At 59.4% G+C, this 13,596-nt stretch overlaps 1 protein-coding gene across 2 annotated transcripts in view; it reads right to left on the reverse strand.

The window, feature by feature from the left end:
* ptk7 (protein tyrosine kinase 7 (inactive)) overlaps positions 1 to 13,596 on the reverse strand; it is a 41,890-nt gene that overhangs the window by 12,485 nt on the left and 15,809 nt on the right. For both annotated transcript variants that reach the window (XM_031902710.1, XM_031902711.1), the window contains exons 2-14: positions 12,723 to 13,016; positions 11,404 to 11,506; positions 11,036 to 11,226; positions 9,980 to 10,130; positions 8,389 to 8,519; positions 6,079 to 6,345; positions 4,899 to 5,032; positions 4,622 to 4,757; positions 4,417 to 4,536; positions 3,863 to 4,012; positions 3,635 to 3,782; positions 2,052 to 2,179; positions 1,756 to 1,947 (exon numbers count right to left, since the gene is read on the reverse strand). In XM_031902710.1, the coding sequence (XP_031758570.1) occupies positions 1,756 to 1,947; positions 2,052 to 2,179; positions 3,635 to 3,782; positions 3,863 to 4,012; positions 4,417 to 4,536; positions 4,622 to 4,757; positions 4,899 to 5,032; positions 6,079 to 6,345; positions 8,389 to 8,519; positions 9,980 to 10,130; positions 11,036 to 11,226; positions 11,404 to 11,506; positions 12,723 to 13,016 (2,145 nt within the window). The remainder of the gene's footprint in view (positions 1 to 1,755; positions 1,948 to 2,051; positions 2,180 to 3,634; positions 3,783 to 3,862; positions 4,013 to 4,416; positions 4,537 to 4,621; positions 4,758 to 4,898; positions 5,033 to 6,078; positions 6,346 to 8,388; positions 8,520 to 9,979; positions 10,131 to 11,035; positions 11,227 to 11,403; positions 11,507 to 12,722; positions 13,017 to 13,596) is intronic.

The following is a 13,596-nucleotide window of genomic DNA, read 5'->3' on the forward strand; positions in this document are numbered from 1 at the left end:
CTCATTAGGTGCCAATATAGTGCCGCCCCCCACTGCCCCTTAATCTGCTCATTAGGTGCCAATATAGTGCCGCCCCCCCACTGCCCCATAATCTGCTCATTAGGTGCCAATATAGTGCCTCCCCGCACTGCCCCATAATCTGCTCATTAGGTGCCAATATAGTGCCACCCCCCACTGCCCCATAATCTGCTCATTAGGTGCCAATATAGTGCCGCCCTCCACTGCCCCATAATCTGCTCATTAGGTGCCAATATAGTGCCACCCCCCACTGCCCTTAAGCTGCTCATTAGGTGCCAATATAGTGCCTCCCCCCACTGCCCCATAATCTGCTCATTAGGTGCCAATATAGTGCCGCCCCCCACTGCCCCATCTGCTCATTAGGTGCCAATATAGTACCACCCCGCACTGCCCCATAATCTGCTCATTAGGTGCCAATATAGTGCCGCCCCCCACTGCCCCATAATCTGCTCATTAGGTGCCAATATAGTGCCGCCCCCCACTGCCCCTTAATATGCTCATTAGGTGCCAATATAGTACCACCCCCCACTGCCCCATAATCTGCTCATTAGGTGCCAATATAGTGCCGCCCCCCACTGCCCCATAATCTGCTCATTAGGTGCCAATATAGTACCGCCCCCCACTGCCCCTTAATCTGCTCATTAGGTGCCAATATAGTACCACCTCCCACTGCCCCATCTGCTCATTAGGTGCCAATATAGTGCCGCCCCCCACTGCCCCTTAATATTCTCATTAGGTGCCAATATAGTGCCGCCCCCCACTGCCCCTTAATCTGCTCATTAGGTGCCAAAATAGTGCCGCCCCCCACTGCCCCATAATCTGCTCATTAGGTGCCAATATAGTGCCGCCCCCCACTGCCCCATAATCTGCTCATTAGGTGCCAATATAGGGCCGCCCCCCACTGCCCCATAATCTGCTCATTAGGTGCCAATATAGTGCCGCCCCCCACTGCCCCATAATCTGCTCATTAGGTGCCAATATAGTACCACCTCCCACTGCCCCATCTGCTCATTAGGTGCCAATATTGTGCCGCCCCCCACTGCCCCTTAATATGCTCATTAGGTGCCAATATAGTACCACCCCCCACTGCCCCTTAATATGCTCATTAGGTGCCAATATAGTGCCACACCCCACTGCCCCATAATGTGCTCATTAGGTGCCAATATAGTGCCGCCCCCCACTGCCCCATAATCTGCTCATTAGGTGCCAATAAAGTGCCGCCCCCCACTGCCCTATAATCTGCTCATTAGGTGCCAATATAGTGCCGCCCCCCCACTGCCCCTTAATATGCTCATTAGGTGCCAATATAACCCCCGCCTTAATGCCAAGGCCAAAGGCCGCCCCCACTGCCCCTTAATCTGCTCATTAGGTGCCAATATAGTGCCGCCCCCCACTGCCCCTTAATCTGCTCATTAGGTGCCAATATAGTGCCGCCCCCCACTGCCCCATAATCTGCTCATTAGGTGCCAATATAGTGCCGCCCCCCTGCCCTTATCTGCTCATAGGCCAATAGTGCCCCCCTGCCCATAATCTGCTCATTAGGTGCCAATATAGTGCCGCCCCCCACTGCCCTATAATCTGCTCATTAGGTGCCAATATAGTGCTGCCCCCCACTGCCCCTTAATATGCTCATTAGGTGCCAATATAGTGCCGCCCCCCACTGCCCCTTAATCTGCTCATTAGGTGCCAATACAAAAATGCTGGCACAGAATTGGTGGCCTGTGACAAGAAGCTCACCGTTTAGGCACTCCATCTCTGGCTCCTCCCCCTCAGGCTTGTCCCGCCTCCTAGCTTTCCTGCGCTTCTTGCAGTACAACATGAGCCCCAAGACGATGATGATGTAAGTGACAGCGGCAACCACGGAGAGCACAATGGTCTGGATGAGTTTGTATGGGGAATCCGTCTCGCTGGCGCCCCCTGGTGGCTTGTCTGTAGGGAGATACAACTGACATTACTACAGGCACCCCGGTGGCACAGGATCCGGATCCATGCCAAGGTAAGTACATTGCCCGCAACATTGCTCCGCCCCTTACCCACAACATAAAGGAACGTGTCTCGGTGCTTAATGTCGCAGGCATTCCCCGCAATGCACGTGTATTTCCCAGCATCCTCGTTGCTCACGCGGTAGATGGCTAATGAGCCATTTGGCATAATCTGTATCCTGGGGAGGGAGAGACTTGTGTTACTTACTGTACTGCGCTGCGGAATATGTTGGCGCTTTATAAATAAATGTTAATAATAATACTGCAGTCGGTAGGCACAGAGTGGGTGGCAAAGGGCAGGTGGGCACGCAGAGGGAGGGCAGTAGGGAAGCCTGTGGGAGGTACATTGGCAAGAGGAGGGCAGAGCGGGGCAGTTCCCGGGAGAGAGAGGAGGGCAGAGCGGGGCAGTTCCCGGGGAGAGAGAGAAGAGCAGAGCGGGGCAGTTCCCGGGGAGAGAGAGGAGGGCAGAGCGGGGCAGTTCCCGGGAAGAGAGGAGGGCAGAGCGGGGCAGTTCCCGGGGAGAGAGAGGAGGGCAGAGCGGGGAAGTTCCCGGGGTGAGAGAGGAGGGCAGAGCGGGGCAGTTCCCGGGAAGAGAGAGGAGGGCAGAGCGGGGCAGTTCCCGGGGAGAGAGAGGAGGGCAGAGCGGGGCAGTTCCCGGGGAGAGAGAGGAGGGCAGAGCGGGGCAGTTCCCGGGAAGAGAGAGGAGGGCAGAGCGGGGCAGTTCCCGGGAAGAGAGAGGAGGGCAGAGCGGGGCAGTTCCCAGGGAGAGAGAGGAGGGCAGAGCGGGGCAATTCCCAGGGAGAGAGAGGAGGGCAGAGCGGGGCAGTTCCCGGGAAGAGAGAGGAGGGCAGAGCGGGGCAGTTCCCGGGGTGAGAGAGGAGGGCAGAGCGGGGCAGTTCCCGGGAAGAGAGAGGAGGGCAGAGCGGGGCAGTTCCCGGGGAGAGAGAGGAGGGCAGAGCGGGGCAGTTCCCGGGAAGAGAGAGGAGGGCAGAGCGGGGCAGTTCCCGGGAAGAGAGAGGAGGGCAGAGCGGGGCAGTTCCCAGGGAGAGAGAGGAGGGCAGAGCGGGGCAATTCCCAGGGAGAGAGAGGAGGGCAGAGCGGGGCAGTTCCCGGGAAGAGAGAGGAGGGCAGAGCGGGGCAGTTCCCGGGGTGAGAGAGGAGGGCAGAGCGGGGCAGTTCCCGGGGTGAGAGAGGAGGGCAGAGCGGGGCAGTTCCCGGGGAGACAGAGGAGGGCAGAGCGGGGCAGTTCCCGGGAGAGAGAGGAGGGCAGAGCGGGGCAGTTCCAGGGAGAGAGAGGAGGGCAGAGCTGGGCAGTTCCCGGGGAAAGAGAGGAGGGCAGAGCGGGGCAGTTCCCGGGGAGAGAGAGGAGGGCAGAGCGGGGCAGTTCCCGGGGAGAGAGAGGAGGGCAGAGCTGGGCAGTTCCCGGGGAAAGAGAGGAGGGCACAGCGGGGCAGTTCCCGGGGAAAGAGAGGAGGGCACAGCGGGGCAGTTCCCGGGGAGAGAGAGGAGGGCAGAGCGGGGCAGTTCCTGGGGAATGCGCAAAGGGGAGCAGATGATCCCCAGGAGTGGGCATAAGTTCAGACTGGTACTGTATTTGCCTGGCACATTAGGGGCACAATGCCATAGCTCCGTACCGTGGGTAATGCTTGACATCCACCATGACGTCCCTGCTCTGCCACTGGATGCGAGGGGTAGGGTCGCCCCCTGCCTGGCAGTGCAGCACCGCGGTGTGGCCCTGGTACACAGTCGTGTTCTCTGGTTCTATCTTGAAGCTGATCAGAACTGGGAGAAAAGGGAGGAGTTAGAGACACACACACACACACACGTGTATTTACTTGCCCTTTATAGCTACAGGGACTGACCTGCTACAGTCAGCTGCACCGCTGCTCGTATCTCCCCCTGCTGGCTGTTAGAGGCAATACAGGTGTAATTCCCAGCATCCCTCCGGGTCACGGGCTGAAAGTGCAGGAGGCCCGCCTTAGACTCCACATGTGCAGGGAGGTCACTGCCATCTGGGGCAAAACAGGAAGAAAAGGTAAGAGATTGGGGGGTGCCAGGGGATCCAGAAATTGGGGGGTGCCAGGGGATCCAGAGATTGGGGGGTGCCAGGGGATCCAGAGACTGGGGGGTGCCAGGGGATCCAGAGACTGGGGGGTGCCAGGGGATCCAGAGACTGGGGGGTGCCAGGGGATCCAGAGACTGGGGGGTGCCAGGGGATCCAGAGATAGGGGGGTGCCAGGGGATCCAGAGACTGGGGTGCAGAAAGTAGTTGTGCAGCCTGCGGGGTTGCAGATAATGCATTGCGCTTGCATACAGCAGGGGAGGGGCTTGCACTAACGTGCGTACTTATGTGCTTTTGGGGCTCGGGGGCACCACTCATGGGCTGGGGATGGGCAGATGCCAGGGCGGTACTTACCTCCTTTAGTCCACTGTATAAGGGGCTTCTGGCGCCCCGTGGCGGAACAATGCACCGTTATCTCCTTATCCAGCTCCATGCACTGCTGCGGCCGGGGGACCGGCGTGAACTTCAGATTCTCTGCACGGCAGGAGGAACGGCTGTTAGCAGGGGAGGCAGCAGGGGGCGCTGCACCCTATACAGTGCTTACTCAGTCTGTACTTACCCTGTACGGTCACTCGGGCCTGGGCATCGATGGCGCCAGCAGGGGTGGCACTCACACATCTGTACGTAATGCCGTCGTACACCTCCACGTGCAGGATCTTTAGGGTCCCATTGGGGAAGATCTCAAAGCGAGAGTCCTGCGGGTCACATGTGCCCCATTATATACAGAGATATAGAACCAACCACTGACGGGCACTGCCAACTCTACACACCACCTGCTTGTGGGCGGAGCTGGCACATGGGGCAGGGCCAAACATACACACAGCAGCGTTACTGACCTTGCCGATTGGGTTGGTGTTACGGTACCAAGTCACATTGGGTTCCAGAGACGCTCTGCTGAGACAGTGCAGAAACCCAGGCTTTCCCTCTTCCATCAGACTGTCTGTCGGTCTCTCCAGCCACTCAGGAACCGCTGTGATTGGAACAGTAAGGCTTAGTAATAGGGCACAGTGAATAGGCATACTGCCCCCCCCCCTTATATATAGTGACCCCCCCTTAACTGCCCCTTCCCCAGTGTAACCAATCCCAACTGGGCCAGCCTTTCCCCATAACTGAGCCCATTCCCTTTATCAGCTTAGTCGCTCTTCCCTGTACTTTCTCTATTTCATTACTGCCCCCCCCTTATATATTTATATATAGTGACCCCCCCTTAACTGCCCCCCCCCCCCAGTGTAACCAATCCCAACTGGGCCAGCCTTTCCCCATAACTGAGCCCATTCCCTTTATCAGCTTAGTCGCTCTTCCCTGTACTTTCTCTATTTCATTACTGCCCCCCCCTTATATATTTATATATAGTGACCCCCCCCCCTTAACTGCCCCCCCCCCCCCCCAGTGTAACCAATCCCAACTGGGCCAGCCTTTCCCCATAACTGAGCCCATTCCCTTTATCAGCTTAGTCGCTCTTCCCTGTACTTTCTCTATTTCATTACTGCCCCCCCCCTTATATATTTATATATAGTGACCCCCCCTTAACTGCCCCTTCCCCAGTGTAACCAATCCCAACTGGGCCAGCCTTTCCCCATAACTGAGCCCATTCCCTTTATCAGCTTAGTCGCTCTTCCCTGTACTTTCTCTATTTCATTACTGCCCCCCCTTATATATTTATATATAGTGACCCCCCCTTAACTGCCCCCCCCCCCCCAGTGTAACCAATCCCAACTGGGCCAGCCTTTCCCCATAACTGAGCCCATTCCCTTTATCAGCTTAGTCGCTCTTCTCTGTACTTTCTCTATTTCATTACTGCCCCCCCTTATATATTTATATATAGTGACCCCCCCTTAACTGCCCCTTCCCCAGTGTAACCAATCCCAACTGGGCCAGCCTTTCCCCATAACTGAGCCCATTCCCTTTATCAGCTTAGTCGCTCTTCTCTGTACTTTCTCTATTTCATTACTGCCCCCCCCTACACAAGGAAAGACCCAAGGGGGGGCACCCACACACAGACAATTGGGCACTTACTCGCCACAGTGATCTGCAGCTCCTGTTTGCGTTCCCCAGCCTTGTTGGCAGCATGGCAAATGTAAATGCCCGAATCCTCCTTAGTAATGGGTCTGAATACCAACTCGGTGCCATCCTGATAAACTCTGCCCTCAGCAGGGACCGGCTTTCCATCTCTCTCCCACCAGACGGTAGGTGGGGGCAAGCCTTGCGGCCGGTTGCAGGCAATGCGCTGAAACGTGTCTGCAGTTAACACTTGTGGAGAGAGGGGTCGCATTTCATCGATATCTGCAAAGTAATCAGGGCAGTGGGGTACAGCACAGGTAAATCAGTGATGTGAGAAGGGCAGAGACCGTTAGAAGAGTGAGGCTGGGGCAGGAGGGAGAGAGGCAGGAAACACAGGGCAGGAGAGAGAGAGGGGGGTAGGACACAGGGCAGGAGAGGCAGGAAACACAGGGCAGGAGAGAGAGAGAGAGAGAGAGGGGTAGGACACACAGAGCAGGAGAGAGAGAGGCAGTACACAGGGCAGGAGAGAGAGGGGGGTAGGAGACAGGGCAGGAGAGAGAGGCAGGAAACACAGGGCAGGAGAGAGAGAGGCAGTACACAGGGCAGGAGAGAGAGGGGGGTAGGAGACAGGGCAGGAGAGAGAGGCAGGAAACACAGGGCAGGAGAGAGAGAGGGGGGTAGGACACAGGGCAGGAGAGGCAGGAAACACAGGGCAGGAGAGAGAGAGAGAGAGAGGGGTAGGACACACAGAGCAGGAGAGAGAGAGGCAGTACACAGGGCAGGAGAGAGAGGGGGGTAGGAGACAGGGCAGGAGAGAGAGGCAGGAAACACAGGGCAGGAGAGAGAGAGGCAGTACACAGGGCAGGAGAGAGAGGGGGGTAGGAGACAGGGCAGGAGAGAGAGGCAGGAAACACAGGGCAGGAGAGAGAGAGGCAGTACACAGGGCAGGAGAGAGAGAGGCAGTACACAGGGCAGGAGAGAGAGAGGCAGTACACAGGGCAGGAGAGAGAGAGGCAGTACACAGGGCAGGAGAGAGAGAGGCAGGAGAGAGAGAGGCAGGACACAGGGCAGGAGAGAGAGAGAGGCAGGACACAGGGCAGGAGAGAGAGAGGCAGGACACAGGGCAGGAGAGAGAGAGAGGCAGGACACAGGGCAGGAGAGAGAGAGAGGCAGGACACAGGGCAGGAGAGAGAGAGAGGCAGGACACAGGGCAGGAGAGAGAGAGAGAGAGAGGGGTAGGACACACAGGGCAGGCTGGGGCAGAAGAGAGAGAGGCAGGACACAGGGCAGGCTGGGGCAGGAGAGAGAGAAAGAGGCAGGACACAGGGCAGGAGAGAGAGAGAAAGAGGCAGGACACAGGGCAGGAGAGAGAGAGAAAGAGGCAGGACACAGGGCAGGCTGGGGCAGAAGAGAGAGAGGCAGGACACACAGGGCAGGAGAGAGAGAAAGAGGCAGGACACAGGGCAGGCTGGGGCAGGAGAGAGAGAGAAAGAGGTAGGACACAGGGCAGGCTGGGGCAGGAGAGAGAGAGAGAAAGAGGCAGGACACAGGGCAGGCTGGGGCAGGAGAGAGAGAGAAAGAGGTAGGACACAGGGCAGGCTGGGGCAGGAGAGAGAGAGAGAAAGAGGCAGGACACAGGGCAGGCTGGGGCAGGAGAGAGAGAGAAAGAGGTAGGACACAGGGCAGGCTGGGGCAGGAGAGAGAGAGAAAGAGGTAGGACACAGGACAGGCTGGGGCAGGAGAGAGAGAGAGAAAGAGGCAGGACACAGGGCAGGCTGGGGCAGAAGAGAGAGAGGCAGGACACACAGGGCAGGAGAGAGAGAAAGAGGCAGGACACAGGGCAGGCTGGGGCAGGAGAGAGAGAGAAAGAGGTAGGACACAGGGCAGGCTGGGGCAGGAGAGAGAGAGAAAGAGGTAGGACACAGGACAGGCTGGGGCAGGAGAGAGAGAGAGAAAGAGGCAGGACACAGGGCAGGCTGGGGCAGAAGAGAGAGAGGCAGGACACACAGGGCAGGAGAGAGAGAAAGAGGCAGGACACAGGGCAGGCTGGGGCAGGAGAGAGAGAGAAAGAGGCAGGACACAGGGCAGGCTGGGGCAGGAGAGAGAGAGCAAGAGGCAGGACACAGGGCAGGCTGGGGCAGGAGAGAGAGGGGTAGGATACAAGGCACCACCTGGGGGTGGGGGGTGAGTATGGGGCACTACAGTAGCAGAGACAGAGCACAATGGAGAGAAAGTGAGATAATTCAGATAGACAGGAGGGCAGAGACCCAGTGCCCAGTATAGTGCCCAGAGAGCAACAGGGGGCAAAGCTAAAGAGGAATTTACCTGCCAGGCGCAGAGAGGCCTTGAGAACAGCCTTCTTGCCACGATGCCCTGTGCCCACACAGCTATACACCCCACTGCTACGTGGCCTCACCGAGCTGATGAGCAGGGAACCGTTCTGGAACACAGTCACGCTGCGTGGAAAGGGGAGAGCGGGATGAGATGGGATAATGGGGGCGCAGTGCTGATTGGTTGGTTCTATGGAAAGGGGAGAGCGGGATGAGATGGGATAATGGGGGCGCAGTGCTGATTGGTTGGTTCTATGGAAAGGGGAGAGCGGGATGAGATGGGATAATGGGGGCGCAGTGCTGATTGGTTGGTTCTATGGAAAGGGGAGAAGCGGGAATGAGATGGGATAATGGGGGCGCAGTGCTGATTGGTTGGTTCTATGGAAAGGGGAGAGCGGGATGAGATGGGATAATGGGGGCGCAGTGCTGATTGGTTGGTTCTATGGAAAGGGGAGAGCGGGATGAGATGGGATAATGGGGGGCGCAGTGCTGATTGGTTGGTTCTATGGAAAGGGGAGAGCGGGATGAGATGGGATAATGGGGGCGGCAGTGCTGATTGGTTGGTTCTATGGAAAGGGGAGAGCGGGATGAGATGGGATAATGGGGGCGCAGTGCTGATTGGTTGGTTCTATGGAAAGGGGAGAGCGGGATGAGATGGGATAATGGGGGCGCAGTGCTGATTGGTTGGTTCTATGGAAGGGGAGAGCGGATGAGATGGGATAATGGGGGCGCAGTGCTGATTGGTTGGTTCTATGGAAAGGGGAGAGCGGGATGAGATGGGATAATGGGGGCGCAGTGCTGATTGGTTGGTTCTATGGAAAGGGGAGAGCGGGATGAGATGGGATAATGGGGGCGCAGTGCTGATTGGTTGGTTCTATGGAAAGGGGAGAGCGGGATGAGATGGGATAATGGGGGCGCAGTGCTGATTGGTTGGTTCTATGGAAAGGGGAGAGCGGGATGAGATGGGATAATGGGGGCGCAGTGCTGATTGGTTGGTTCTATGGAAAGGGGAGAGCGGGATGAGATGGGATAATGGGGGCGCAGTGCTGATTGGTTGGTTCTATGGAAAGGGGAGAGCGGGATGAGATGGGATAATGGGGACTATTAGTATGTAGGTGCTGATTGGTTGGTTCTATGGAAAGGAAGGGGCGGGATGAGATGGGATAATGGGGACTGTTAGTGTGTAGGTGCTGATTGGTTGGTTCTATTGAAAGGAAGGGGCGGGATGAGATGGGATAATGGGAACCAATTAGGAACCAATATCCAAGTATTGGGGTGAGTGCCAGTTCATACAGAGCTAAAGGGGGGCACTGGAAGATGTCTGATTTAATAACAGGTAGCAAAAGCCTGCACCCCAATCCTAGTACCCGGTGTGTGGGGTTTGTGATCCCCACTGTCTGTATGTCCGTGCCTAATACTTCACTTGGCTTCCACAAGAGCCAATCCCAGGGAGCTGGGGCAGAACCCACGCAGGCAGCATACAGAGTGCTAGCCCACATGCACAGCAGTGATACAATCTGCCCACATAAGCCCCACCCCAGAGGGTTCCCATCCAATGACAAAGCAGAACCCTGGCAGGTACCCACCGACTCTTGTTACTGAGAGGAACCTGATCTTCAAAGAACCATTCCTGTGTGGGGGCCGGCGTGGCGCTGAACTGGCAGTGAAACATGGCGTCCTCGTTCTTATTCACCACCTGATCCTCGGGGGTCACCGCGGCCTGCGGGAAGCTCTCATCTGGGGAGAAAGGGCGCCAGTTACCCACAGTGACGCGGGGCCCCCCCCCATGCCCATTTAGCAGGGAACAGAGTGCCCGTGAGTGGCGGTGACACGGGGCCCCCCCATACCCATTTAGCAAGGAACAGAGTGCCCGTGAGTGGCGGTGACGCGGGGCCCCCCCCCATACCCATTTAGCAGGGAACAGAGTGGCCATGAGTGGCAATGACACGGGGCCCCCCCATGCCCATTTAGCAGGGAACAGAGTGCCCGTGAGTGGCGGTGACACGGGGCCCCCCCATGCCCATTTAGCAGGGAACAGAGTGCCTGTGAGTGGCGGTGACACGGGGCCCCCCCATACCCATTTAGCAGGGAACAGAGTGCCCGTGAGTGGCGGTGACGCGGGGCCCCCCCATACCCATTTAGCAGGGAACAGAGTGCCCGTGAGTGGCGGTGACACGGGGCCCCCCCATACCCATTTAGCAGGGAACAGAGTGCCCGTGAGTGGCGGTGACACGGGGCCCCCCCATACCCATTTAGCAGGGAACAGAGTGCCCGTGAGTGGCGGTGACACGGGGCCCCCCCATGCCCATTTAGCAGGGAACAGAGTGCCCGTGAGTGGCGGTGACGCGGGGCCCCCCCATACCCATTTAGCAGGGAACAGAGTGCCCGTGAGTGGCAGTGACGCGGGGCCCCCCCATACCCATTTAGCAGGGAACAGAGTGCCCGTGAGTGGCGGTGACGCGGGGCCCCCCCATACCCATTTAGCAGGGAACAGAGTGCCCGTGAGTGGCAGTGACGCGGGGCCCCCCCATACCCATTTAGCAGGGAACAGAGTGCCCGTGAGTGGCAGTGACACGGGGCCCCCCCATGCCCATTTAGTGCCCGCGAGTGGCACCAGCTTGGGCGCCACACTACTCTCTCACCTATGATACTCAGGGTGAAGTTGCGGTTGCTGCAGACGGAGCCGGCCGCATTGTGGGCGCAGCAGTAATACTCGCCGCTGTCGTCGGGGCCCGCGCTGTGCAGGGTCAGTGTGCGCTCCTTGTTGCTTAGCGATGTGGCCTGCCCGTCATCCACCAGCGCCGTCCCGTCCCTGAACCACTGGCAGATTGGGCTGTGGGAGAGAAAAGGGCAGGTTGTGTGTCACTAATCACTGTGCCAGTCTAGCTGCTGCCACTTACTTGCCATGGGCAGCACCACCCTAATCACCAACCAACCAGAGGGGCAGCTGTTCCTCACCCCTCCATTCTCTGGCGCCTGTGTGACCCAATGCCCTACAGGCAACACTTACCGAGGGTGCCCATCTATGTGGCATCGCAGCACGACCCGAGAGGAGCTCTGGATGTCGCTGGCACTGCCCGGATACTGCAGGGTGACACCGCCGCTCTCTATCCCTGTATGAGAAACATACATGGTGCAAGGGAATCAGCACTCACTGGGGCACGGCGCCAGCCCAGGCTCACTGGGGCACGGGGGCGGAGCCAGCCCGGGGGCGGCGCCAGCCCAGGCTCACTGGGGCACGGGGGCGGCGCCAGCCCAGGCTCACTGGGGCACGGGGGCGGCGCCAGCCCAGGCTCACTGGGGCACGGGGGCGGCGCCAGCCCAGGCTCACTGGGGCACGGGGGCGGTGCCAGCCCAGGCTCACTGGGGCGGCGCCAGCCCAGGCTCACTGGGGCACGGGGGCGAAGCCAGCCCAGGCTCACTGGGGCACGGGGGCGGCGCCAGCCCAGGCTCACTGGGGCACGGGGGCGGCGCCAGCCCAGGCTCACTGGGGCACGGGGGCGGCGCCAGCCCAGGCTCACTGGGGCACGGAGCCAGCCCAGGCTCACTGGGGCACGGAGCCAGCCCAGGCTCACTGGGGCACGGAGGCGGAGCCAGCCCAGGCTCACTGGGGCACGGGGGCGGAGCCAGCCCAGGCTCACAGGGGAGGAGCCAGCCCAGGCTCACTGGGGCACAGGGGTGGAGCCAGCCCAGGCTCACTGGGGCACAGGGGTGGGAGCCAGCCCGGGCTCACTGGGGCACGGGGGCGGCGCCAGCCCAGGCTCACTGGGGCACGGGGGCGGTGCCAGCCCAGGCTCACTGGGGCGGCGCCAGCCCAGGCTCACTGGGGCACGGGGGCGAAGCCAGCCCAGGCTCACTGGGGCACGGGGGCGGCGCCAGCCCAGGCTCACTGGGGCACGGGGGCGGCGCCAGCCCAGGCTCACTGGGGCACGGGGGCGGCGCCAGCCCAGGCTCACTGGGGCACGGAGCCAGCCCAGGCTCACTGGGGCACGGAGCCAGCCCAGGCTCACTGGGGCACGGAGGCGGAGCCAGCCCAGGCTCACTGGGGCACGGGGGCGGAGCCAGCCCAGGCTCACAGGGGAGGAGCCAGCCCAGGCTCACTGGGGCACAGGGGTGGAGCCAGCCCAGGCTCACTGGGGCACAGGGGTGGAGCCAGCCCAGGCTCACTGGGGCACAGGGGTGGAGCCAGCCCAGGCTCACTGGGGCACAGGGGCGGAGCCAGTGGGGGACACGGGGACAGTGTGAGCGAGTGCACCGGTTAGTCACTAAATGGTGCACAGGTGGCCCCATGGGTTAGGACCACCCCAGAGGTAAAGGCCAAGTACTCACACTTAATGTTGAAGGAAGCCACGTTGCTCCTCCCCTCTTCCCCTGTTGTAGGGTTCCGTGCGACACACTGGAAGGTTCCGCCATCTTGTTTCCTGTCCACGGCCGTGAATGTCAGACTCCCGCCCTCCTGGTAGCGCCTCTCCGTGTCTCGAACTGGCACCCCATTCTGCAGCCACTCAAACTGCACCCCCTCAGGATCCTCAACTTCACAGCGCAGTATGGCGCTCCTACCGTGCAATGCATCCTGGGAGGACGGCTGCTTAGTGAACAGGATAGCTGCTCTGGCGCCCGCCACTGTACGGAGACAAAATCTGGGTTAGAAAAGTCCCTGTGTCCTGCTGGTCTTGCACACGCGAGTATACACACGCACACGCACACACATAGCACACGCGTGTACAAACACACACACACATAGGCACACGCGTGTACAAACACACACACACATAGTCACACGCGTGTACAAACACAAACACACAGGCACACGCGTGTACAAACACACACACGCGCGTGCACACACACATAGGCACACGCGTGCACAAACACACAGGCACACGCGTGCACAAACACACACACGCGCGCGCACACACACACACACAGGCACACACACACAGGCACACGCGTGTACAAACACACACACATAGGCACACGCGTGCACACACACATGGGCACACGCGTGTATACACACACGCACAGACACACACACATAGGCACACGTGTATACACACATACACACACATAGGCACACGTGTATACACACATACACACACATAGGCACACGCGTGTACAAACAAACACACACACGGGTCATTTCCCTGCACACTGGGGTTGGTTGGCAAGGGCAGGAGCTGCCATACTGATTCTCTGCACAATGAAG

This window comes from Xenopus tropicalis, chromosome 5 (genome assembly GCF_000004195.4).
Source record: "Xenopus tropicalis strain Nigerian chromosome 5, UCB_Xtro_10.0, whole genome shotgun sequence".
Classification (NCBI taxonomy): Eukaryota; Metazoa; Chordata; class Amphibia; order Anura; family Pipidae; genus Xenopus; species Xenopus tropicalis.